Here is a 23,287-nt window from a genome sequence, read left to right on the forward strand (position 1 = left end):
AGAGGCAGCAGCACAAGCTGGCAGCAGCCCTTGCCTGGGGGCTGGGTCTGAGCTTCTGGACCTGGTGCAAACTGGAACTGAGCGAGGCTGCCTGCCTGCCTGGCTCCTAACACACTGTAAATGCAGAGCCGCAGAGGGGGTAGGTCCCGCACCCAGCGCGAGCCAGGGCTGAGACAGCTGGCCCCTGGGGACTATCGAAAAGTCAAGTAACCGATAAGAAATCATGAGGTTAATTGACTACTCAGTGAATATCTAACGTCCCTAATCCCTTTTCATAGTTCCCCTCTGGACTCTCTCTCCTAAAGCATGGCCCTGAGATCTGGACACAGTGCTCCAGCTGAGGCCTCCTCCGTGCCAAATAGCTAGGAGAGTGACCTCCCATGTCTGCCGTACGTCTCCTACCACGCCCCAGGGCTATGCCCTCTTACTGAAGGGCTTTGTGTCTGAGATCGCTTCTCTCCTAGGCTACGTCTACACAACGAGTTTTTTTGGCAACAAATATGCTAATGAGGGACTCTATGACACGCAATGTCATTTGCATATTTTCTGCCGATCCGTTTTTGTGCTCGGGGTTTGTGCGCAAAACCAAGCCGTGTGGATGTTTACTTTTTGTGCAAAAAACCCCCTTTTCCCACAAGATCCCTATGCCTGCAAAAAGGCCGACCGATCTTGTGCAAAAAGGGGCTTTTGCCTAAAAAGAAAACATCCACATGGCTTGTTTTTGTGTGTTCTTGCGAAAAAACTTGTGGCGCGTCTACACTCTACGTGTGTTCTTGCAGAAGTAAATTTGCAGTAAAGCATCAGAGAACAGGGCTCCTTGCACAGGAGTTATTCCTCTCCCGACGATGACTAAGCCCCCTTTGTGCAAGAGCTGTTGTGCAAGAAGGCAGCGTGGACGGGCACCAGGGGCTTCTTGAGCAAGACACTTTTATGGCTAAAATGACCATCAGAGCTTTCTTGCACAAGAGAGCGTTCACACTGCCATGGACGCTCTTGTGCAAAAGCCTATGGCAGGGTGGAGGCACTCTTGCACGAGACCTTTTGCGCAAGAACTCCAGCGTGAAACAGCTCTCGTGCAAGAAGCCTGCAGTGTAGGGCAGGGAGCAGCCTATGAGGGAGGGGGAGGGACCCCTAGTAATGGCTCAAACTTCCCAGGGGGGTGGCCAGAGGCAGGACATTTGCCTGGCAGGGTGGGGGGGGGGGGGCGGTGACCTCACAGGGGCTTTGGGCAGCCCTCAGCATATAAGGCAAAGGGCAGGTGGGGAGGTGGTGACCTCACAGAGGGACCCACATCTCAGGCTGATAAAAGCGGGGGGCGGGCCCAGGGGACTTTGGAGACCCCCGGTTGCTTTAGCTCTGGTGCGTCTCCTCCTCACGGTTCGTTCGCGTTCTGTGAGTTCCACATCCCGACACCTTTGTGACGAAGGTAAGAGCCCCCAGGGGTTGGATCCCGCCCGGGGCCGGCTGGGTTCCAGGCAGGCCCAGCCCTCGGTCAAGGGCCAGAAGGTGATTCCTCACCTGGGCTGCGTCCTTAGCGCCACTGGGGCTTTCTCCTGGTTGGTTTCCCTTTTCCTCCATCCCCCCACATTTCTGCTCTGTTCTTGCCTCCTCTGTGACCTTCCCTTGCTGCCTCCCCCAGCTTGGGACCCAACAGACTAGCTGAAGGACGGGGGGTGGTTTGCAGGAGCCGTGGGGTGGGGGATGCAGCCCCCATTGTGGGGACTGGGGAGGTGGGGCTGGAACAAGTCTATGCCGGTGTCTTTGGGGAGAACGCTCCACCCCCCACACCTTAGATTCTCCCCTGATTGGCCAAGAAGGGGCTGTTGATGGGCAGGAGACTCGTGGAATGAGGAGTAACGGTAGTTTGAACTAGGAAGCCTAGTTCGAACTACCTAGTTCGTGCCCCGTGTAGCCGCGCTGCACGGGGTTCGAACGAGCGGGGTTTTAAAAATGGCGGCTCCCCGCTTATGCAAATGAAGCCCGGGAAATTCAAATCCCGGGCTTCATTTGCAAGTGCGGTATGCCTACATTACCCTCCTAGTTCGAACTAGCGGGGTAGTGTAGACATACCCTCAGGTCCTTGCAGTGCCTGTGCAAGACCGAACCGATAAGCAAGGGGCCATTTGGGGGCTGGGGGCAGTCGCTCTGGGGAGCTGGAACCCCTGGATTTCGCTCTGCAGGCTGCGCCCCAAGCTCCCCTTTGCTCCCCTCATTTCCAGAATGGCCAAACGTTTTCGGCTGTGGTTCAAGAAAGCCCTGAAGATGGCCCCAGGGCCGGTGGGGAGCAGCTTCTCCGTCCCCGCGGGCGGGGAAGCTGGATCCCACCAGCTCGGGGCGACTCGCCCACCGGCCAGGCCCCCCCGGACCTGGCTCCAGAGGCGGCTGGGCAGGCGGGACCCAGCCCAGCGGGGGAGCCGGGTAGGGTGGCTCCGGGGCCTCCTCTGTGGAGAGAAACACCTGCCCCGGGAGCCCAGCCCCCATTACCACCAGGGGGCATCGCCCTGCCCGGCCCCCGGGGACCTGCCAGTCTCCGGGAGCCCCCAGCCCGTCGCTCCCCGCACCAGCCCCTGCAGCTGTGGGTCCAGGTCCGTCAGCAGCAGCGCCTGGGCCTCCAGCTGCAGCCGGGCCACATCCTGCAGCCGCTCAGACCCAGGTGAGGGGCCGTGAACACGCTGGGCCCAGGGGCTCACCCAGTACCCCGGGGGGGCAGCCCCAGTGTCTGCCCCGCAGCCAGGGCAATGGATGGGGGGGGGGCTGCTTGGCTCTCTTGTTCCTGGTGGGGGCTCTGCTGAGGGCGTTGGCAGATGTGAGGGTGGCAGGGGGATGGGTCCCTGCGAAAGGCGTGTGGGGCCCAACCTGCCCTGGGCCCCTGACATGGGGGCGCGTGACCCCTGCTGGCCGCTGGAGTCACCCTGGTCCCTTCCCTCCCGCACAGAGCCCCCCTGCGCCTCGGCGGAGCTCTGCCAGGAGCGGGTGGACTCCCGGGTGGAGGAAGGGGCCATCTATGACATCGAAGAGCAGCTCCACACCCGGGACACGGTAGGAACCTTCTCCACACGGGGGGGACCCGAGATTGTCCGGCCCCTTCCCAGCACGTCCCCCCCTCCGGGAGGGGCTTGTCCCTGGGGATCCCCCTGGGGCCCCTTCTCCTGCATGGCCTGGGCCCCCCAAGCTGGGGGCTCTTGTCATGCACCAGCTGGGCCCCCACAAGCCTGAGGCAGCAGTTGGGGGGGAGTGCGGGTGCTTGGACAACCGGCAGCTCCCACCTCCACTCCTGGGAGGCCTGAGCCCTGCAGCTGTCCGTGGGGGGCAGGCAGGCCCCAGGCTCACAGACTCTCTCTGGGGCGCAGAGCCCAGCCGCCCTGCAGCGGTTCCTCTTGGCCATCCCCCTCGCCTGCCTCGCCGCCCTCCAAAGGGGCGAGGACACCCTGGCGCCGCGCTGCTGCAAGGACACCATGATGGCCAGGATCGTTGTAAGCGAGTCGCGGCAGCCGGGAGGAGGGAAGGGGATACGTGGGGTGGACGCGGGTCTGCCTGGGCCATGGCGGCGGGTGGGGGTGCTGGAAACGGGATGGGTGGAGCCAGGAGGGCTGGAGGTGGACATGGGGAGGGTGGGTGGGGATGCTGGAGGAGGGAGGGACACAGAAATGGGGCAGGTGTGGGGTGCCGGACAGGAAGGGGGATTCGGGACAGGGAGGGGTCTCCCCGGGCCATGGGGGGCTGGAAGGCAGCCGAGCGGGCTGCTGGGGATGCGCCTGGGGAGCAGGGATGAGGAGGTTCAGAGGCTGGTCACCAGGGCAGGGAGGGGCAGGAGACGGCCTGGGGACAAGGATTGAGCTGGTCCCGGTTTGGGAGGGGGGTGCTGGGAGGGGCCCTGTGCTGGGCAGGGGGGCTACAGGGCAGCGGGAGGCAGTGGGGTTGGATCCTGCTGGGTGGGGGCGCTGGCCGTGTGAGCGTCTCTTGGGGCCCCAGCCTCACACGCCCCTTTTTCCCCTTGGGTCTCACAGGAGATCATGGAGGACTCGCCCCCCCCGCTGGTCTTGGCCGACTGCCTCAACGCCGCCTGCAGCCTCAGGTACCGACCCCTCCCCCCCCCCCGCCGACTCCCCCCAGAGCAGATCCCCTGGCCAGGGAGTGGGAAAGTCTCTGTCTCCTGCTGCTGAATTAACAGTCTCTGCCCCTCTCTCCTGCCAGCACCTTGCAGCCTCCCCTGCGGGCCCAGCTCCTGAGCCCCCTGCTGACGGCGGCCGTGGGACAGACTGTGTCTGGGGACTGGCAGCAGGAGCCCATCCACACGCAGGTACGTCCCTCCGGGCCCTGCTCCCGGGCTGGGCTGGAGCTCCAGAGAGGAGGGGGGGGGGCAGAGGGCGGGAAGAAGCTGCAGGTTTGGATCCTTCCCTCCAGGGTTCCCGTTGCTCTCCCGGGGGGCCCGTCCCTTCCATGCCCAGCCTGGGCTCCTCCCTGCTCTGCGAGGCGGCTCAGACCCTGCTCAAGGCTGCACCCCGAGGCCAGCGGGTGGCCTGGATTCCCCAACCCCCCTCTGACCCAGGGCTCCCCCTTGTCTTGCAGCAGTTCATCCGGGCCCTTCCCTACGACCTCCAGGCCCTACTGGCGAGCCTCCTCGCCGAGTCCCCAGACACCGCCCGGCTGCAGCTCATAATGGAGGTGAGCCCCGTGGGGGGGACGGGGCCATTGTCCCTGCTTCCTCGGGGGGGGGCCGAGAGAGGAGCAGTGTCAGTGGCTGGGGGGGGCACAGTCCGAGAGGAGCCCCAGGCTCTGCCCAGAACCGGCACCTCCCTACGGGTCCTGACCTGCCTCTTTCCCCCCCAGCACCTGAGCCCGTGGCTGGAGTCCCGCCTGCCCCAGGAGCGAGCCAGGGCCCTTGGCAGCACCACGGCCCTGCTGGGAGTCGCCACCACCCTCCCGGGGTTTGACGTAAGTGACCTGGGAGCCGGGGGGTCTGGGGCTGCAGGGCGCGGGGCTGGGAGCGTCCCCGGGAGGCAGAGGCAGGGCTGGGAATGGGCCGGGAATGGGCCGCGTTCTCCTTTCCCCGGGGAGGGGCGACCCTGGGCCCTTCAGGGGGGCTCTTGAGGGACTGGGCCTGGGGACTGGGGAGTGGCCGTCAGTGGATCCCCTTGTTCCACCCCCGGAGTGACCCTTCAGTCGGGGCCATTGCTCAGGGTTGTCTCCTCGCAAGGCCGGCCCCGCCCCGCCCCGGGAGGTGTCTCTGTCCGTCCCCCGAGCTCAGACCCGCCTCGGCGGCCGTTTGCATGGGACGTGCAGCCCCAGGATGCTGAGGGACCCCCCCTCTTCTCTCCCCTCAGAACTCCGCCGACTGGCCGAGGATGGGTCACCACGTGGCCCAGCTGGGCCTTTTTATTTCGGACCCATCCGAAGACGTCAGCCGGCTGGCCCGGGAGGGGGTGCACAGCCTGTATCAACTCCTCCTGCACCACAGGGGTAAGGAACCCAGCCGGGACCTGGGCCCCAGGGACACCCTGAGGGTGCCGGCGGCGGGGGGAGGGGACCCAGCCCTTTTCCCCCAGACTGGCCCAAGGGGGGATGCGTCCCTCTGTGTTCCCCTTCTGCCCCCTGTGCCCCTCCATTTGCCCAGGGATGCCTGCAGGGACCCGTGGGAGGGGAAGGGCTCAGACCTGCCAGCAGAATGACCCTGTTGTGTCTCTTGCAGGCCTCAACATCCACCAGGCAGAGGACCTGTGGTGCAGACACTACTACAAAGAAAGATGGGTCCTGGCTCACAGCAACAGCGTGAGGGTGGGAGAGGTAAGGACGCGCTGCCAGGGCAGGGCAGGGCTCGGGGGTGGGGCTGGCTGGGGCCCTCGTGGGGGTAGGAGGGTCTTGGGGGCAGGAGGAAGCTGTGACCTGGGGCAGGGGTTGGGGTGCCGGGTGAGGAGAGCGTCTGGGTGCAGGGTCTGGAAGGAAGTTTGGGGGAGGAGGAAGCTGTTTTAGCCCCAGGAGTTGGGGCCGGGCTCTGGGCCGTCAGCTGAAACCTCCTGTGCTCTTGATTTCAGGTCTTTGGGCAGCTCTTTACACCAGAGCAGGAGAATTGCTTTTTGGACAAGGCTCTGCTCGCTGCCCGCTCCCCCCTGCGGCGCCCCAGCCAGGCCGGGCTGGTCCTGGCCCACGCCCTGCATGGGCAGGCCCATCAGCTCCTGGAATACATGGTGAGCAGCCGGAGCAGATCAGGAGAGTGGGGCAGGGCCAGGGTCTCCTTCCCATCCCCTCAGGGAGTCCCCCGCCCCTTTCCTCAGGCTGCCCCCACCCCACGTCCCTGCTGGCAGAATCCCTCCTGCCCCTGCGAGCGTCCCTGGGGGTGGGGGAGGCTCTGAACACAGAAACTGTCCTAGGAGGCGGGAGGGGGCCGAGGTGTCAGGAGCTCTGGGGGGGGCAGGAGCTCACCCTGCGGGCCTGACGGGGGGTGACTAGAGAGCAGGGGGGAGGAGGGTGGAAATGCTGGGGGGCCAGTTCCCCTGAGTCCCCAGGGATGAATGTGACGGATTCTGCTTCCCTTGCAGCAGGAAGACACCCAGTGAGAGCAGCAAGAGCTGAGGAGCCAGCAGCCCCCTCCCCCCAATCCTCCCAATTGTATTGAATTGTATTTACATTCTCATTAAACAATGTTTCAAAAAACATTTGGATCAGGCTTGGTCAATAATTTGTAATGGGGGGGCCATTTTGGCAACTGATCAAGGGCCACATTTCTACCGAGGGGTTTGGGGTCTGGGACAGGGTGGTTGGGTGCAGAAGGGAGCTTAGGGGTGGAGCCTGGGTGCAGGGGGGGGGTATGATCTGGGGCGGTGGATAGGGGTGCAGGGTCCAGGAGGGGGTATGGGTGCAGGAGAGGACTCTGGCCTGGGGGAGGGGCTCTAGAGGGGTGCAGGGTCAGGGAGGGAGCTGTGACCTGGGTGAAGGGGGAGCAGAAGGTTTGGGGGAGGGGGTGCGGGTGCCAGAGAGGAGTCTGGCCTGGGGGAGGGGTGTCGGGGGGTGCAGGGTCAGGGAGGGAGCTGTGATCTGAGGGAATGGGGGACGCAGGTCCAGGTGGTCGCCTGGGACAGGCAGTCGGGGAGGGGACGTGGGCGCCAGGGGCAGGCTCTGGCTGCGGAGGTGCCTACCTAGGCAGCTGCGTATGGGGGAGCCCGACTGTCACCTGAGGGGATGGGGGAGCTCAATTTTCAACTGTGGGGAATGGAGGAAATACTGTGGAGTGGAGGGAGCGAGATGGGGGGGGCTGAATTGTTCCCGGAGGGGAGATCTCCCTGGCTTGGGGGGGGGGGCGTTTCCAGCAAAGCCCTCACATAAGAGGGGGACAGACGGGGGGAGGGAGAGGACGGGGATGGGCAGGGCAGGTGGAAATGGGGAGGGGCAGGAGAAGGGAAGGGGGAGGAGATGGAGGAGAGCAGGGGATAGGAGTGGGGGCGGGGATGAGGAGCAGGACAGAGGCAGGGCAGTGGTGGTGATGGCTGAGCGATGAGAACAGCTCGCAGGGAGCTTAAAGCCAGCAGATGCTTTTCGGCAGAGTTGCCATTTGCCCTGGCGGCTTTGCCAGAATAGCTGTGCCAGCGGGGGGGGGCGGGGGGGGCTTTTGCCACACACCCAAGCCAAGCCAGCTGTGGCGGCAAAGCCTTGTGATGTAACCTAAGCCCTTGGCAAGGTCGGGATCAACCTGCTCTGACAATTTCTCGGACCGGCGGGATGAGAAACAAGGATCGTGCAGGGAGATGGGGATGACTAGGAAGCGAATCCAGGTGTGGGGGGAATATCCTGGGTTGGAGGGTCAGTCGATACCCCCGCCTGCCACTGTCTGCCGGGGCTCTGCCCGCAAGATGGAACCAACAGCTGAGTTTGCTTTTCTGCCCCGTCGTGGGCACAAAAGGCCCAGAACAGCCTCCTGCTATCTTGGAGGAAAGGGGCCAAAGTTCAGGAAGCAGGTGCCAGGCTGGGCTGGAATCCGTGAGCTCCGCTTTTGCTTTGCCCTTCCTGGAAGCTGGGCTGCAGGTGAGTGGAGGTTTCATCTCTGCTCTTGGGGTGTTTCTTGTGGGTTCCGAGTGTGGATCTGAGAGGGGCTGCGCAGGGGCAGTGTCATGAACGAGCTGTAAGCGTTACAGCCCCTTCTGCGCAGAATGGCTCCAGCCTCCCGTCTTTCTCCAAGCCCTGGGGGAGAGGCGGGAGGCCAGCAGCATGGCCTAGTGGAGGGGGCAGGGGGTTGGGTGTAAGAACTCCCGGGTTCTAATCTAATGCCACCTAGTGACTAAGGCACAGAGTTGTGTGTTAGACCCTTGCTCCGCAATTCTGCGCTCACTCTCGCGCTGGTGACCTTGGAGAGGCCTTTCAGGTCTCCCTTTCCCTGTCCATCAAAGGCAGGCAAGTGCGATGTAATGCCCTGGAGCAAGTGCTTTGGGACGTGTCGCACAAGTGTGCCTGGCTCACAAGCGTGTCAGCACAGGTGTGTAAAAGCGTGACGAAGGCTTTGAGATCGATGCCGAAGGCTTGTGAGGCTGTGGCTGGCCAAGTGACAGGGAAATGAAAGGTCAGAGTTTGGTCAGTTAGATTTTATGGTAATACACTGAGACGAAGCACTTTGGGCGTATATACGATAATGTCTTTCCAAGTGCGTTAGTTCAAGCCGTGTCCTAGGAGCCAAGAGGTGAGACAAACATGCTTGGTCCTGTCTCGGTGCAGGGGTGGACTAGATCAGTGCTTCTCGACCAGTGGTACGAGTCCCCTTAAAGGTACTCAAGAGATGTCTGGGGGACACGTCAACACAACTGAAATTTGGAGAAAACTGAATTTTAGTTTTCAGTTTGACAGCGCTTTATTCTTTTTGTACCTTTTACACCCAAAAATGCCATCGCCCGCCCGGCTACGATGCAGTTGTTTAAACAAATGTGTTGCAACGGTAGAAAAAAATTGTGTGTGTCTGAAAACTGTAGGTACTGGGGGTACTTACACATTTTTTTTTAAAGGGGGTACATTATAAAAAAAGTTTGCGAAACACTGGACCTATCATGGTCCCTTCCACTCAGACTTTTCTATGATTCTGTGACAGGGGTGGGCGATAATTTTCAGAAGGGGGCCACTTAATTGATTTTGGTATGGGGTCATAGGCCGGCTCCACCCACAGAAGGGGCGGAGCCTGAGGCAGAAAGGACTAGCCCACCCTCAGAGTTCTCGGCGGCTGAGGCTTTCAATTAAAAGCACAGAAAAGAGCTCACAGATTTGCCACTACTGGCAGCTGTCCAGCGTGGCTACAGCTTTTTAAAGGGCTCGTGGCTCCTGCCCCTGCTGTAACCATGAGCCGTGAATCATTTAAAATTGGATCCTGCTGCCTGAGTCCCCACTTAGAATTCGGCGGCATGGGCAGCAGGATCTAAACACAAAGTGGCCAGATCACAGTGTTAGGTGGGTTGCATCTTACCCAGCCCTGTTCTCTGAGCTGGTTTTGAAACCTCCGTATGGTCTGACAGCTGCAGATTTACTGCCTGTCTCCTCTCGTGGCCCAGCCTAGCCGCAGCTAATGGACTAACTCAGGTTAGCATCACCTGCCCTGTCTTGGTGACTCTTCACAGCTGAACGGCCTATAAGGCATCGTGCTGGTCTTCTGATCTCTTGGTGACTCCTCTGCCTTCTGTTTATTTCTTTCTCCCTAGCTGGCCGATCAAGTCAAACCCTGTCAGTGCGTGAAGGCCCCAGGAATTACGAGTGCGATGGTCTCCCATGCCCAAGGTAATCGGCTGGCTAGTAATGGATGGGCTGCTTGGTTATCAGGTTAGGCTGCACAAGCCAGGTCTATGGGACCCCATGGCCAGCTGGCACCTGGTTCACAGGGAGGCAGCTGTACTAATCTGAAAATGGCTGGAGGACACCACCATCATTAGGCTCCAGAGTTACAGCACTCGCTCCTCGTCCGAGGCAGGCAGCACAGCTTAGCAGCTCATTGGGATGTCTCCTTTGTAGTTGTGAGATCTGGGCACTTTAGAATGGCTGTAGCTATTTAGCAAAGGTGCACAGCTATAGGCATGGGGGTTTCCAGCTTTATTCACCTAGGTGGCTGATTCCAGGAAGCAAGGGTGTGTGTGTGGGGGGGAGGGGGGAGTCCTGTACAGAGGGTTCCCTGGCCCCTCTGCTTCCATGGCTGTGCAACTGCCACCAGGTGGATTAGAACCTGGGACTTTTGGAGCTTAGGGCAGGAGCTGCTACAGCTTGAGTTATAAGTCAGTTGCCTCTCAGCATAGGCTGAAGAGCTCCCTTGTAATAATTGCTTGCTGGAAGTGGTCTCAGTGCCACTCCATAGGATAGTGACCCACATCAGGTGTGTGGGTTACAGCTGCAGGCCTGCTCCCAGCATGCGGATCTGCTCTCTGGGCGGCGTCTATAACTCTGTGGCTGCAGCCCTGCTCCCAGGACTGGATCTGCTCTCTGCCCATAGGCGTGCGCAGCACATTTCATTAGGGTGTGCAGCCAAAGAATGTTTTTAAATGTACTCTTTGACCCCCATTAGCCACACCCCCTGACCCCCATTAGCCACGCCTCTGGAGGTAACACTTTCAGGGCAATATGGACACATGACCAGAAATAAAAGGTGTCATGTGACCTCCCCCCCCCCCCAAGGACTTTTCCCACCATCCACTTACCAATAGGGATTAGTTTGGCCCTCACCAACCCCCCCCTCGTGCAACGATCCTGCAATTGCATTAACCCAATGTGTGAGACATTAACTCGGGGGGTGGGGAGGCTGGGGGAAGTGTTCCCTCTAAGAGTTTCCTCCCAGGAGCACAATACATTTTGTGTTGTGCACCAGTACTGAGTTTGTGGCTTGTTTGGATGTGCCATGGTGGCACCCAAGTTATTCATAAATATCTTATGAACCACTTACCTGTCCCCTCTGCTGCCCTGTCTCCTTCCCTTCCTCCATCAGCTCCCCTGGTGCCTGCTGCCCCCCAATCCCTCACCCACCTCTGCTGTCCTGACTCCTGCCCTCCTCACTGCCCTCAGCCTTCCCGAGACCTGCCCCCTCCAGCAGGCTTTCTCTCCCCCCCTGTGCCCACTCCTCCAGTAGCCCCACTCTGACCATGTGAGCTACCCCTCCTCATCCCCTCTTCTAACACCTCCCTCTACACACCTGTCCTGCCTCTCTCCTCTGCTGCTGGTCCCTCCCCTGCAGGTGTCTGCCCTTCTGCTTCACCCCCCGGACTCCCTGGCACCTGCACCTTCCCTTACCCTTGCACCCTCTTGGTGCCTCCCCCTTCCCTCACTGCCCCTACCCACTTTGCCCACTCCCTCACCACCCTCTGCCCCCGTTCCCCTCATGCCCCTGTGCCTTTACACGTGCCTTGCTCCATCTCCGCCTTCCTCATGCCCACCCCTTCTTTCAAGCCTTCTCCCAGCACCTCCCCTTCTCCCCTCTAGCCCCCAAAGCCCTTCCCCTCTCCTCTCCTAGCATCATCCTGTCCCCCCCCCCCACTGACACCTCCCCTCCTGTCCTTTTCCTCATTGTCTCCACTTGGCCCCCTGGCATTTGTCTGTCTCCTACACCCTGTCCCTTAGTGCCTTCCCCTTTCATCTCCTGACCTGCCACAAACCCCCACCCCGCAGACTCAGGTTCCCAAAGTTCCGGCAGTCCCCATCACTTGGTGCCTGCGCTGGGTCTGACTCGTAGGGTTGCGAGGTAGACCCTCCCCCAAAAAAACGGACACACTTGATCCTGGGCAGGGGGGAGGGAGGAAGAGGGACTGGCTGGGGGGGGCAGGAACTGGCTGGAAGGAAGAGGGGATGGGAAGCAGCTCTGGGGGGGAAGGGCCAGATCCTGACCCTGGCCCCCCCTTCTCCCTCCCCGAGGCCAGTCATGCTGCCTCTGACCCCCTTCCTCCCTGAGGCCAGTCGCACTGCCCCCGATCCTGACCCCGGCCTCCCCTTCTCCCTTCCCGAGGCCAGCCCTGCTCCCCAGCTCAGTGCGGGCCCCTGCTCTCTCCTTAGCTCAGTCCCACTCTGCCGACCCTGGCTCCCTCCTGGCTCCCTGCTCTGCCAGTCAGGCTGAATTGGGACTTTAGCCTCTCCCCGTTGTTCCTGGGGACTGTCAGTCTCAGGATCTTGATCTCTCATTTCCCCTGCCTTTCACTGAGTTTCAGTAAGGAGCTAGCAGCAATAATGCCTCTACTTTTTCCCCCACTCCTGTGCAGAATACATTTTGTTATGTGCACCAAGGCACGCACGGATGTGCACTGTTACGTCACGTGGAGTTTCACAGCATGGGAAGAAATCAGTGGAAATACAGAGAGCTTGAGTAGTTGCAAGTGTCCATTTTATTGCATAGCACGGAGCTAGCTAGAAAAAACCCAAACCAGCTGGGCTGACCCCCAGTGACCTAACGCAGTTACTATAACAACAAGATCTATGTCTACACCCAGTACACCACATGCACCACCACTAGAAACACATGCTACCGGATAGCAAGCTGGGCAGCATTTGAATGTCTCCTGGCTGGCCGCCCAAGAGCTCAGCTTGCAGGGAACACTGGCTAACCGTCCCCTTCCACCTGGAGAAGGGAGAGACAGGAAAGCAGCAACAGAGCATCTGCCTGGGGGAAGCCCGAATCCCATGCAGGAGTGGAGCCCTGTTCCTTGTTCTAGGCCCTTGCTAGAGTCCCCTCCCGTAGCTGCAGCTATGGCCGGCAGTTTTAAAAGCGGACTTACGCTGGCCCTGCAACCCGAGCGACTCTGTCAGTGGGTGCTTATCACTCCATCACCTCGAGCTGTTAAACCAGCTTGTTTAACCAAGGAGGGAGGGAAAGGGAAACCTTTGGCCATTTGAGGGTTGCGTGCCAATGGAGGGAAAGGGGATGGATAAAAAGGGGCTGAGCACACGGTACTGCCTCTTTTTAAACCCAGGCCCAAAGATGTCCTGGAATTCTGGGCCACTGGCCTGAAGGAGATGGTCAAACTGCCTGGCAGCTGGACTTTTGGAGTCTTGTTATTCCTGGGCTCCTGGTAGCGATGGCTCCCATTCCAGGGGATTACTGCCAGGTAGTTTACCTCAGACAGCAGCTTTTATTCCCCCGTGTCACTTCTCCCGGTATCTGAGACTTTGGTCATGGGGATCAAGCATTTAACATGATTCCAAGAGGAACTGGATGGTTCATCTAGCGAGCCAGGCTCACCAATATTTGAGTAGTTAATAAAAATCCCTAGTTGCTGTGTGTAGGTCTAAAAAGTGAAGGTTAGTATCATTAGTCTTATTTTACAGACAGGGAATAACCTCTCCAAAGAGCACCCTGTGGGAGAGGCAGGAATAGAACCCAGGTTTCCTGATACCACATTCAGGGCTTTGTTACCAGGCTATATCCTGTACTAGAAAGGGTGGGCCTGAAGCATGGGCCTGGTGTAAGGCCTGAGGCCTGAACCAAAGTAAGCAAGAGTTAGCTGAAGAGAAACAGACAGGTCGTGTCAAAAGCAGACGGTTGCCTGAAAGTCTTGGGACTTAACCCTAACTGTCTTGCCTGGAAAGGTTGAAACCATAGACAAAAGGTCCTAGAAAGTCTCCAGGAATGCTAGAGAAGCAGGAAGCGAGTTGACAGGAGGCCAGGAAAGAAAATGGAAACAGAATTTGAGGTTTTGAATTGGAAGCAGTGATGTGCCTGTTGTGTGATCATGCCTGGAAGATGTGAATTAAGCCAGGAACCTGGGCAAGCAGAATCCAGCGACGTTCTTGGCTAGGGAAAGACTAAATCTTGGAACAAGAGAGATGTGAGTAGAACAGGGAATTTTTAGTCAGACGCTACTAGGTTATTTTCTTTATTTTTTTAGTTTGTTGGACTTCTTTTTGCTAAGCACATGTAACTATCCCCCTTTACCCTGGAACTCTTCAAACTGAATCCCAGGGAAGCGATTTTCTGTGTTTTAATCTTTCTTTTTCCAGTTTCTTTGTAACACCTAGCAACCAAGTAGATACGCTGGAGGGCAGTAGATATGCTGGAGGGCAGGGATAGGGTCCAGAGTGACCTAGACAGATTAGAGGATTGGGCCAAAAGAAATCTGATGAGGTTCAACAAGGACAAGTGCAGAGTCCTGAACTTGGGATGGAAGAATCCCGAGCATAGTTCAGGCTGGGGACCGACTGGCTAAGTAGCAGTTCAGCAGAAAAGGACCTGGGGGTTACAGTGGATGAGAAGCTGGATATGAGTCAACAGTGTGACCTTGTAGCCAAGAAACCTAATGGCATATTAGGGTGCATTAGGAGGAGCATTGCCAGCAGATCCAGAGAAGTGATTATTCCCCTTCATTCGGCTCTGGTGAGGCCACATCTGGCGTATTGTGTCCAGTTCTGGGGCCCCCACTATAGAAAGGATGTGGACGCATTGGAGAGGGTCCAGCGGAGGGCGACCAAAATGATTAGGGGGCTGGAGCGCATGACCTATGAGGAGAGACTGAGGGATTTGGGTTTGTTTAGTCTGCAGAAGAGAAGAGAGAGGGGGGATTTGATAGCAGCCTTCAACTTCCTGAAGGGAGGTTCCAAAGAGGATGGAGAGAGGCTGTTCACAGTAGTGACGGATGGCAGAACAAGGAGAAATGGTCTCAAGTTACAATGGGGAAGGTCTAGGTTGGATATTAGGAAAAACTATTTCACTAGGAGGGTAGGGAAACACTGAGATGGGTTCCCTAGGGAGGTGGTGGAATCTGCATCCCTAGAGGTTTTTAAGTCTTGGCTTGACAAAGCCCTGGATGGGTTGATTTAGTTGGGATAGGTCCTGCCTTGGGCAGGGGCTGGACTTGATGACTCCTGAGGTCTCTTCCAGCTCTATGGTTCTATGATTCTAAGTAATGTTTCACCAAGTGTATTTGTTTTGTTAATAGACGTCACATTTTTAAAACCATGATCTGATTCCTGCATCCTAGAGGGCGGAAGGTTCTGCATGCACGTGCCTAAGACAGCAAGCCATACTTCTAGGAGAAATTACAGGTTTTCAAGCTCTCTCTGGAGGGAGTGTCAAGGACAAGGAAGGTACCCCACAGGAGGGAATTCTGAAATGCGCCTGTCTGGTTCTCAAAGGGGTTTGTGCATTTGGATGATGGCAGCAACACCAACACAAGCCTCCAGTGGCAGGGTATTTTAAAGTCTCTTGTGGGCCCCCACCTTCTGCACTTGGAGTGCCAGAGTGGGAAACAGCCTTGACATGACCCCTCTCCAATTTATCAACATCCATCTGGAATTCTGGTCACCAGAGCTGGGCACAGAACTCCAGCAGCAGAAGTTTAAGTGCCGAATAAAGAGGCAAAGTCGGTTCCCCACTCTGGCACTTGGAGTGCAGAAGGTGTGGGCCCAAAAGAGACCTTAAAATACCGTGTCTCTATGGGCTTCTGCTTCAAAACTCCCCAAGGTCACAGATTCCCTGAGCTTAGGAGGGTTGCTGCCCCTACCCAAGTGGAAAAAAACTTTTTCTTCTTGAACGCAGGAAGAAGTCACTTGGGAACGTATTCCAGAAGGGTACCCCAAACTCTTTTACACAAGAGCCAAAAGAAATCTGATGAGGTTCAACAAGGACAAGTGCGGAGTCCTGCACTTGGGACAGAAGAATCCCAAGCATTGTTACAGGCCTGGGACCAACCAGCTAAGTAGTAGTTCTGCAGAAAAGGACCTGGGGGTTACAGTGGATGAGAAGCTGGATATGAGTCAACAGTGTGCCCTTGTAGCCAAGAAGGCTAATGGCATATTAGGTTGCATTAGGAGGAGCATTGCCAGCAGATCCAGAGATGTGATTATTCCCTTTTATTTAGCACTTGGAAAGAAAAAAAGAAAAATGAAAACAAACTGTAATTTCTGATAGCTGTCCTCTTAGTCTTAGGCAGGTATACACAGACCTCCTATTACTTTCCAGGATACAAAATCAGATCATAGCCTTAAAATAGGTGATTATATTAAGAAAACAAAAAGGTATTCATTTGTAAAGCTGACTTGGCTGCTAGGAGTTATAGCGCAACTGAGAAAAGAACAGATTAAAACACAGACAATTGCATCCCTGGGATTCAGTTTAAAGTTATAGTGGGGAGAGGAGGGGATATGGATTTAGCACAGAGGAGTTTAACCAAACAACAAAACAAAAAAATAACCTGATCGCATCTAAATAAACATTCTCTATCTACTCAAGTATCCACACTTCCAAGGTCCAGTCCAATTCTAGGCCCAGGTATTCTTTTTTTTAGGCATGATGTCCCTGCCCAGTTCAATTCATCCCCCCCCTCATCCCCTTCCGCAGCTCCAGGATTAAACTCACAAAGAAAAACAGCAGACAAATTCCCTTTTAATGCAGATCTGAACTCCCTGCCAACACTTTCTAGCTAGCTAGGTTTAACCCTTTAGTCACTGAATACTGGGATGTTCAGAAAAGAACAGTGGGCCTCCCATCCATCACAGAAGCGAGACAGCCTCTTTACTTCTGCTCAAGCGTTTCCTGTTTATACATCCCAGAATTACAATAGCTTTTTAAGCCCCAACGCCACAATGGGAGCTCCTGTTCTGCTGATTACCCACCATGACCTCTACATCTCTTTTCCCCGCCCTGCAAGTCTGGCCCACAGAACCATGGGAAGTGGCATAGGCTAGCCTGGGCCAGGGCAAAGGAACACGTGGGCCTTTCTCTTCTCCATCTCTCCCTCTGCATCGCACAGCAGGGCGCAGGAGTGCCAGGGGGCTTTGTGGACGCTGTTTGGCTTAATGCCAGCGAAAGCAGGGTCTACAGGAGTACTTACGGGCTCCTAGTGTTAAGAGCTGTGATGTGGTTGCCTCAGCAGCGTGGCTCAGTGCTTCTGTTCTTGGAGCTCTGGTGTTATCAGTGGTCAGTGCAGGTAACGCAGCCTGCTCCTGCTGCAGATCTCGCTGTTATGCACAAAGACCAACCACAGACACCGTCTGGTGACAGAGGCACTTGGCCAGGTTTATAGCCGTGTAGTCACAGATCTAGTGCCCTGGATTTGCGGTTACACGTGCACCAACTCATGAGTGCCCCAGGACGAGGAGCAATTCAGTCAGTAAGTCTCTGTTGTCCCTTCGGCCATGCAAAGGGGGTAAGGCCAGGCACCCCAATATTTATAGCCTAAAATAAACTTGTCTGGTTTCGGACATTTGTTTGCTCCCTCCCCTTGTACCTAGTACCTTGAACTGAAAAATATTAGCGGAGACACTGTTGAGCATCCACTGAGGATGCGCTCGGTGAGGCTAATCTTCGTGTTTTACCTCATCCCCGTTGCAGGGTTCCAGACCAAGGAGGATATCTACTGCCTCGCTTTAGCGAAGGCCCTGTACACTGTGCCCACGCCAGTGACTGCTGGGTTTTATGCACCATGGGGACATTGCAAAAACCTGCTCTTACACAAAATCAAGGGTGAGTACTGCCCCGGGGCACGTAAGACGGGGAATGAACCTTGTGGGGATGGGGATTAGTGGATGACAACTATCTCCAAAGAGCCAGAGCCACCCGTACTCATTTGCCGATTATGCAATCGCATAGGGGACCTGAAAATTTGGAGCAGCACTGGGTTTTCATGTCCACTCCACCCACCTGCCTCTTCCTATCCATGGTCTGTGGCTCTGCTTCCTCCAGCAGAAGAAGTTCTAGAAGATCTAGTTAATTTACAAGTGACAAAGTCTGCTCGAGCTACTGGCAGAACATCGACGACATAGTAATGAAGCCATTTAACAGACATTTGCCAACCTCTGCTAAATGTTTGCTGAATTTACTGTGAGAGTCGACAGGACCTTAGTTTAAAATGTGTTTGTTTATTAGTGTGTGGATGAGGATTATAAAATCACATCGCTAAAAATCCATCTGGGCTGCTGTTGGGCAGATGGGCACCAGTTTAATAGTACGGCGTAGGATCCCATCAATCCTAAGGATGGCTTTGCCAAGAGCTACCCATTCTTGCCTCAGGAGACGCCATAGCTGTCGTGGAAGGCATTGGGGTGACGACTGTCAGCGTCTCTGCAGCAGCTGCCATACGGCTCACTATCACAGTGGTACGAAACATTATCGTCACCCAGAAGAGCCAGCTGGAGAGACAAATGAACCAGACGGCTCTCAGCGCACAGCTGGGCTTCATGAGCTGCGTGAAAAGCGAAGTCAGGACAATCACTGGGTTCCTGCAGTACATGGAGATCTTCCAGCGGCGGAAGCTGCGGGTGGTGCTGGAGATCACCCACTTGGATACATGCAGCCCTGACAAGGTGGTGGGCGTCCTTGATGCCATGAACATTCTCCTCTCAGACGATGACGCCCCTTTCATCTCCATCCTGGCTGTTGACTCCAGCATCATTGTCGACTGCGTGGAAAGCTCCAAGTATATGAGAGGTATGGCCAACAACGGCTACGAGTTCTTAAACCGCATCGTCACCCTGCCCTTCTCTGTCCCTCGGATGGACTGCGACACCAAGCGGAGGCTGATCAGGAATATCATCGCGCGCAAGGAGCAGCTAGAGGCAGAGGTCGGCTTCCGGCAGGATGGCAAGATGGAAGCCAGCTCTGACTTCCTCAACATCTCTCGCTACCATTCGGCCAACCACGATGCCCAGAATCCAGTTGCAGAGGACAGCCAGATACCTCTCATGGTTGGAACCCCAGCGCTGGGAACCGGCAGCTGCGGGAAAGGTATCCGAGCCAAAGACCTCATTCAAGATGCTTTCGACTACCTCCTGGATGACGCCTTGAAGGAATTCATGACAGACAACGTGGTGCAGATGTGGAGCATCGTGAACACCGTCACCATCACCATCAGGCTGCTGGCGAGTAACATCCCCAAGGATGAAGTGTGTCCGAAGAAGGTGGTGGAATGGGTGCTCCTTGCCAACCAGTGGCCGTGCCGTCTGAGCTGGCTCTTGCAGTGCATTGAGGATGAGGAGCGGAGGAGCCGAATGGGCAGCTGCCATGGAAGCCCGCTCCGCCCCGACATGTCTCTGTGGGAGGTCTACGAGAAGTACATGGAAGAGCTGGACATGCTGAAAGGCCAGATGGAAAAGCTGCTGGAACTGGACCAGGATCCCGAGCTGTTCCACACTTTCCTGTGCGGCAGGTTTCGGGTGGAGGAGGCCCTCTTCTACCTCCCCTTCACGGTCAATTTGGACCCATCCCTGAAAAGACAGATGGAGCTGCAACGTGGCAGCCACAGACTGAAACGGACAAAGAAATTCGACAAGCTCAGCACCTGCACTCTGCTGGGTATGACGGTGGAGGATGTCTGCCGAGAGGTGGGTCACCCTTGGGTTTCCTTCCTTCGAGCAGGGCCAGCTGTCGATAGAATGTCCATGCCTCTTCATCGCAAGAAGCATGTCATTCATGTGACAGCAGCTGCCCACAGATGATGGCTACAGGCAGAGCCATCTTTGCAAATCGTGGGGCCCTGAATAATTGAGGGCCCTTCTGCAGGATTGCCTGGGCCTTTTCCCCTCATGCAGCTTCTGCTGGAGGTCTGGTCGTTCCTACTACCTCCCTACCCCAAGCAGGGCTCAGGAACTAGAGCAGAGTTGCAGATCCTCTCTGCTTGCTAGCTTGCTGCTGCTGCTGATTTGAACCCCGTAGCAGATTTGAACCTAGGCCCTCTAGGAGTGTGTCTAAACTACATGGCTCCGTCGACGGAGCCATGTAGATGAGGCTGATTGGCAGAGGGAAATGAAGCTGCGATTTAAATAATCGTGGCTTCATTTAAATTTAAATGGCTGCCGCGCTCTGCCGACCAGCTGATGATCAGCTGTTTGTCGGCAGATCGGGGCAGTCTGGACGCTTCCCCGTCGACGTGAAAGCCCTTTGTCGACATCCCCGGAAAACCTCATCCCACGAGGCATCAGGGGGAGGTCGACAAAGGGCTTTCATGTCGACGGGAGCGTCCACACTGCCCCGATCTGCCGACAAACAGCTGATCATCAGCTGGTCGGCAGAGCGCGGCAGCCATTTAAATTTAAATGAAGCCGCGATTATTTAAATCGCGGCTTCATTTCCCTCTGCCGATCAGCCTCATCTACATGGCTCCATCGATGGAGCCATGTAGTTTAGACACACCCCTAGAGGCCTCGACAGCTGGAGCCATGAAGGCAGCTGGCTCCCAGCTTAGGATGTAGAGCTCCCTTGTTCTTATCTCTGGCTGTAAGAGGTCCAATTGCCACACGAAGGGACAGTGAACCACACACACTAGGTGTGTGGATTACACTGCCAGCTGAGAGGAGCACGTGGGGGAGGGCGAAGGGAAAAGCCCTGCAGCAGACAGGACAGAGCGTCCCCAGAGACGAACCGGCAGAGGCATATCCTCAGACATACAAGAACACATGGCTGCTGCATTAGGGAACTCAAAAAATTGGTGCCCAAATTTTCCGGTGCCCTATGCAGCTACATATTTCCCATGGGCCTAGGGACAGCCCTGACTACGGGCCCCAGAGCTGGGAGAAAACTGTCCCACATAACTGGTGCATAACTGGAGGGAGAGGAGCGAGAACTAGTGGGGGTAGGATGTTGAGGGGAACAGGCGGTGTGGGATGGGGGCTTTCGGGGAAGGCACAGTGTGGGTTTGAGGCCTCAGGAGTAGGGGGGGCACATGAGGGGGAATGGGCAGAGTGAGGATGAGGGGGAAAGGGTGATGGCCACAGTCCGGGCTCTGCTAGTTCCCCCACTTTCTGCTGCTCCTGACTCTTGGTTTGCACAAAACATTTCTTCTTGGAACAACTCGGTTCCTTGCAGCTCTTTCCTCCAACCCCGAAGCCATTGGCTGGCTCTCCCCGGGTTCATCCTTTACGCTCTGAAGTGACTTGGGTCAGTTTTAAGACTGGGAGACCCGTAGCTGTCTGTTATGCACTCCAGAGAGAAGAGAGGCAAAAACATAAATACTCTTGCTGGAGGCCTGCAGCGTAATACCCCTTATCCAGAATAACACACAAGAACCCTGAGGCTATGTCTACACTGCTAGCTTTTGCCTGCAGAGAGCATGCTAATGAGTGCCAAGAAGTTGCTAATGAGTGCTTCATTAGCATACTCTCTGCCAGCAAAGGCCCGCAGTGTAGATATAGCCTTAGGTCGAGAGGCCCAACTCCACCCCCGTCAGGCTGACTGCATGCTTCCCTCCAGCCTACAAGCAGGGTCAGGAAACCTTCCCTCTTCATTTCAACACACCCCTCCAGTGGCCCCTGCATTGCTAGCTTTTGCCTGCAGAGAGCATGCTATTTCCCCTGCCGTGCCAACTTGCTCAGCGGTGCCCCTAACAGAATCCAAGCACACGGCAGTGGGGTGTGCAGGGTACCATACCTGGCCCCACAGCCGGCCGGCCCGCCTTGTTTGCTAGAATCTGAGCAAGCCCAGACAGGTTCCTCTCGGGAGCTATAGCGGACCCTTCCTAAAAACGTGTTTGGCGACCTGTTCAGTAGATGCACGGCACTAACGGGTGCTCCCACTTCTCTTCCAGATGGACACAATCGGCTTGAAGGAGGAAAACGTCCCGCTGTACAAACAGAGGCTCAGGGACCATAATCTCAACGGGCGCGCGCTGGTCTACAGTGACAACACTGAAATCAAAGAGGCCCTGCACATGAGTCTTGGCGAATGGACCCTCTTTAGCATCCATTTCCTTGGAGTGTTTCCCCCGGCGAATTTGGCCTCTTCTGTGGTGTCCCCCGTCCCGTTCCACGTCAGGCCAGAGGCTCTGAAGAACATGGTTGCCTTAAGAGAGACTGTGGCGAGAGGGAGCAAGCTCTCTCTGAACAGCTCCAGGGAAGATCTTTGGGAAAAGAGATAACTCTGAATCCTGAACACAGAGGTGAAAGTGCCCTGGTGCGCAGCTCCAGCAAGAACTGCAAAGACCTGGGCTGCAATAGGACATTACCTGTGAGAAACTGTAAAGTTACTTTCACGGCCGCCTGTACAAAACCAGAAGCAAGATCGGGGCTTTCGCCCACAATGTACCTCCCTGCGTCTCCAGTGACATCGCACGGATGAATCATAGAATCCTAGAGTTGGAAAAGACCTCAGGAGTCATCAAGTCCAGCCCTCTGCCCAAGGCAGGACCAATCCCAACTCAATCATCCCAGCCAGGGCTTTGTCAAACCGAGACTTAAACACCTCTAGGGATGGAGATTCCACCACCTCCCTAGGGAACCCAGCCCAGCGCTTCCCCACCCTCCTAGGGAAATAGTTTTTCCTAATATCCAACCTAGACCTCCCCCGCTGTAACCTGAGACCACTGTTCCGTGTTCTGCCATCCCTCACTACTGAGAACAGCCTCTCTCCATCCTCTTTGGAACCTCCCTTCAGGAAGTTGAAGGCTGCTATCAAATCCCCCCTCACTCTTTGCTTCTGCAGGCTAAACAAACCCAAATCCCCCAGTTTCTCCTCATAGGTCATGTGCTCCAGACCCCGAATCATTTTGGTCAAGCTCCCCTGGACCCCCTCCAATGCGTCCCCATCCTTCCTGTAGTTGGGGGCCCAGAACTGGACGCAATACTCCAGATGTGGCCTCACCAGAGCCGAATAAAGGGGAATAATCACTTCTCTAGATCTTCAGGCAATGCTCCTCCTAATGCCCCCTAATATGCCATTAACCTTCTTGGCTACAAGGCCACCCTGTTGACTCATCTCCGGTTTCTCATCCACTGTAATCCCCAGGTCCTTTTCTGCTGAACTGCTGCTTAGCCAGTCGGTCCCCAGCCTGTAACAATGCTTGAAGCAATCAGATGACAAGAGAAGAATTAAGGATCCGGGGGGAGGGGGGGAGGAGGGGGGAACTGTACTGGGTTTGAGGGATTTGGGGCACATTCATGTCAACGGGGCTGGTGACAGACGTTGTCGGGCCCTGGGTAATGTATGGGAGGGGGTCGGCTCAAGACCCCCTCAAAGGGGCAAGGCTCTATACCCCCTCAAAGGGGCAAAGCTAAAGGTAGGAGGGGCAAGGCGAGGGCCATTCAGGCCTTAGCGCCACCCACCTTGCACCAGGCAGAGCTCTAGGACTGATTTCATTTGCCCGGGTCTCTGGCAGTGGCGGCTGCCATAATAGTCGATACAGTGACCCAGAGGCCTGGACCCTTTTAAATCATCAGCTCCCGAGACAACTGCCCCCTTTGCCTCTCCCCCTCCCCATCCGTGGCCCCTGTCTGTGGGGCTTCAGACCCTGGTGGTCAAAGTATTTTGGTCTGGTTAGTACAGCAGGGGACAGGGAGTTGGGACATACGGGTCCTATTCCTAGCGCTGCCACTGGCTTGCTGTGTTTTTGAACAAGCTGCTCCGCCTTTTTGGGACTCAGTTGCCTCTGTA

General features: G+C 56.5%; 1 protein-coding gene across 1 annotated transcript; it reads left to right on the top strand.

Moving 5' to 3' along the window:
- The first annotated feature begins 2,874 nt into the window (after nucleotides 1-2,874).
- Nucleotides 2,875-6,645, top strand: LOC142825127 (maestro heat-like repeat-containing protein family member 7). Its single transcript, XM_075916851.1, has 10 exons — nucleotides 2,875-3,039; nucleotides 3,351-3,473; nucleotides 4,008-4,075; nucleotides 4,195-4,300; nucleotides 4,570-4,665; nucleotides 4,831-4,935; nucleotides 5,325-5,460; nucleotides 5,690-5,784; nucleotides 6,033-6,185; nucleotides 6,537-6,645. Exons 1-10 carry the CDS (start codon nucleotides 2,875-2,877, stop codon nucleotides 6,552-6,554), a joined length of 1,065 nt encoding a protein of 354 aa, XP_075772966.1. The 3' UTR covers nucleotides 6,555-6,645.
- Nucleotides 6,646-23,287: the final 16,642 nt, after the last annotated feature.

Source organism: Pelodiscus sinensis, unplaced genomic scaffold (assembly GCF_049634645.1).
Source record: "Pelodiscus sinensis isolate JC-2024 unplaced genomic scaffold, ASM4963464v1 ctg36, whole genome shotgun sequence".
Lineage (NCBI taxonomy): Eukaryota > Metazoa > Chordata > Testudines > Trionychidae > Pelodiscus > Pelodiscus sinensis.